Below are 1,850 nucleotides of genomic sequence, written 5' to 3' on the forward strand. Positions count from 1 at the left end.
CCGTGGCTGGCAACCCCCAAGGAAGACGTGGCAGATGTTAGTAAATGTAAAGGAATCTGTGGAAAATAGTTTCAGATGTTAGGGGAATAAATGGCTCCCCGGCTGATAAAAGTGAGTGATGAGCACGCACTGCCTCAGGGAAGGCAGCCAGAAGGAGACAGATCACGGTTACCCTGACGGGAGACTGCAGCGACTTCCCCACCAAACTCCTCCCGAGAGCCCGCACGTGTGGACCGGAGAGCGTGTACCGCGGGGGGAAGGAAGCTCGTCTGCACAGCGGGATACGATTCGGTATCGCAGCGAGCCAGAGCAGCTCCCGCAGCGGCGCAGCATCCTGGCAGCTGCCGAGCCCGACCCACGGCGCCCAGGCAGCACCGGCACTGCCTGAGTCCTGCTCAGGCCTGTCCCACAGAACAGCCTGCCCGGACAGACAGACAGCCCCAGCACCAGGAACCCACTGCAGCTCCACCGCTGGGAGAAGGAGCTTCTGCTCCTCTGCCATAACCCTCGGGACTGGTGGGGAGCACCGCGGGCATCGCCTGTCCCCAGGACAGGGTGAGGACAGGGCTGAGCACTGAGCCACAACACCGGTTCAGACAGCGCTGTGAAACACAGGAGACAGCTCGAGAAACACAGGAGAGCACGCGTCACCAAAACGGTTTATTATATAAAGCCGTAGGAAATACACAGGAGGCTGAGGTTTAGGACAATTCCTTCTAGCTCCAAGCTCCTCAGAATAGCAAACACACAAACTCTGATTTGCCTGCATCAAAGCTTTCAAATGAGGATTCAACAAGGATCTGCATACACAATTAATAACACTTCAACATGCATAACATTTTCTGTTCCTAAGGGAAGCCTGAGGGGGGGGGCTAGCCCCTTCATCCTGTAGTTGGTTACAAAATGACAGATATTCATGACAAAAGAGTACAAAAGGAAAAAAAAACAAACACAAGAAGATGCTTTCAGAAAAAGCACGTGGCTGTCTAAGCAGGAAAGCAGGGTCAGCATAAGTGCCCCCACAAGACAGAAGCAAAAGGGACGCAGAGACAAGGCAGGTGTGAGCAGCCCACCGCAGAGGGGCCCGAGGGGGGCCCAGAGCCAGCTCAGCCATCGGGCAAGGATGGCTCAAGCCCTCGTGCAAGTCTGGGATGGCTCAAAATGTCCTATTTTGCACAGTTAGGGCCAATGCAGGGACATGGGAGATGCACAGCCCCTCCTCAGGGCAGCGCAGGTGCCGCCTTTGCTTTGCCTCTCGTTTGGGACACAGCGAGGGATGCGTGTGGATGGGAGCCCCGCCGCTCTCTGCCCACCGGGGCAGGGGACACTCAGCGCTGGCAGGAGCAGTTTGTGGACACCCCGGCTGCCCCATCGGCTGACCTCCACGCTGGAGCCCTGCGCTCCCACAGAACCCCCTCCAGTGCTCCCAGCAGACACCGAGCGCAGCCGCAACGCTCCCCTCCCCACAGTAACGGAGGTCTGCAGCGTTGCCCGTGCCATTGGCGGCTGGGCTCAGCGAGGCAGTCCCCATCCCAGGGATCCCGCTCTCTGCCCACCGGGGCAGGGGACACTCAGCGCTGGCAGGAGCAGTTTGTGGACACCCTGGCTGCCCCGTCGGCTGACCTCCACGCTGGAGCCCTGCGCTCCCACAGAACCCCCTCCAGTGCTCCCAGCAGACACCGAGCGCAGCCGCAACGCTCCCCTCCCCGCAGTAACGGAGGTCTGCAGCGTTGCCCGTGCCATTGGCGGCTGGGCTCAGCGAGGCAGTCCCCATCCCAGGGATCCCCATGAGAGGGACGGGCAGGGAGAAAGCCCTGGGGGGCCTTCGCCCTCCGCACGCCCCTCTCCAG

The 1,850-nt window shown here is 60.2% G+C and overlaps 1 protein-coding gene across 1 annotated transcript in view; it reads right to left on the reverse strand.

The window, feature by feature from the left end:
• Positions 1-502, reverse strand: part of SF3A3 (splicing factor 3a, subunit 3, 60kDa) — a 15,115-nt gene extending 14,613 nt beyond the window's left edge. The window contains exon 1 of the mRNA XM_009879880.1: positions 173-502. Coding sequence (XP_009878182.1) covers positions 173-502 — 330 coding nt within the window. The remainder of the gene's footprint in view (positions 1-172) is intronic.
• Between the last annotated feature and the right edge of the window lie 1,348 nt (positions 503-1,850).

The sequence above is a fragment of the Charadrius vociferus genome, unplaced genomic scaffold, assembly GCF_000708025.1.
Source record: "Charadrius vociferus isolate BGI_N301 unplaced genomic scaffold, ASM70802v2 scaffold562, whole genome shotgun sequence".
NCBI classification, from domain to species: Eukaryota; Metazoa; Chordata; class Aves; order Charadriiformes; family Charadriidae; genus Charadrius; species Charadrius vociferus.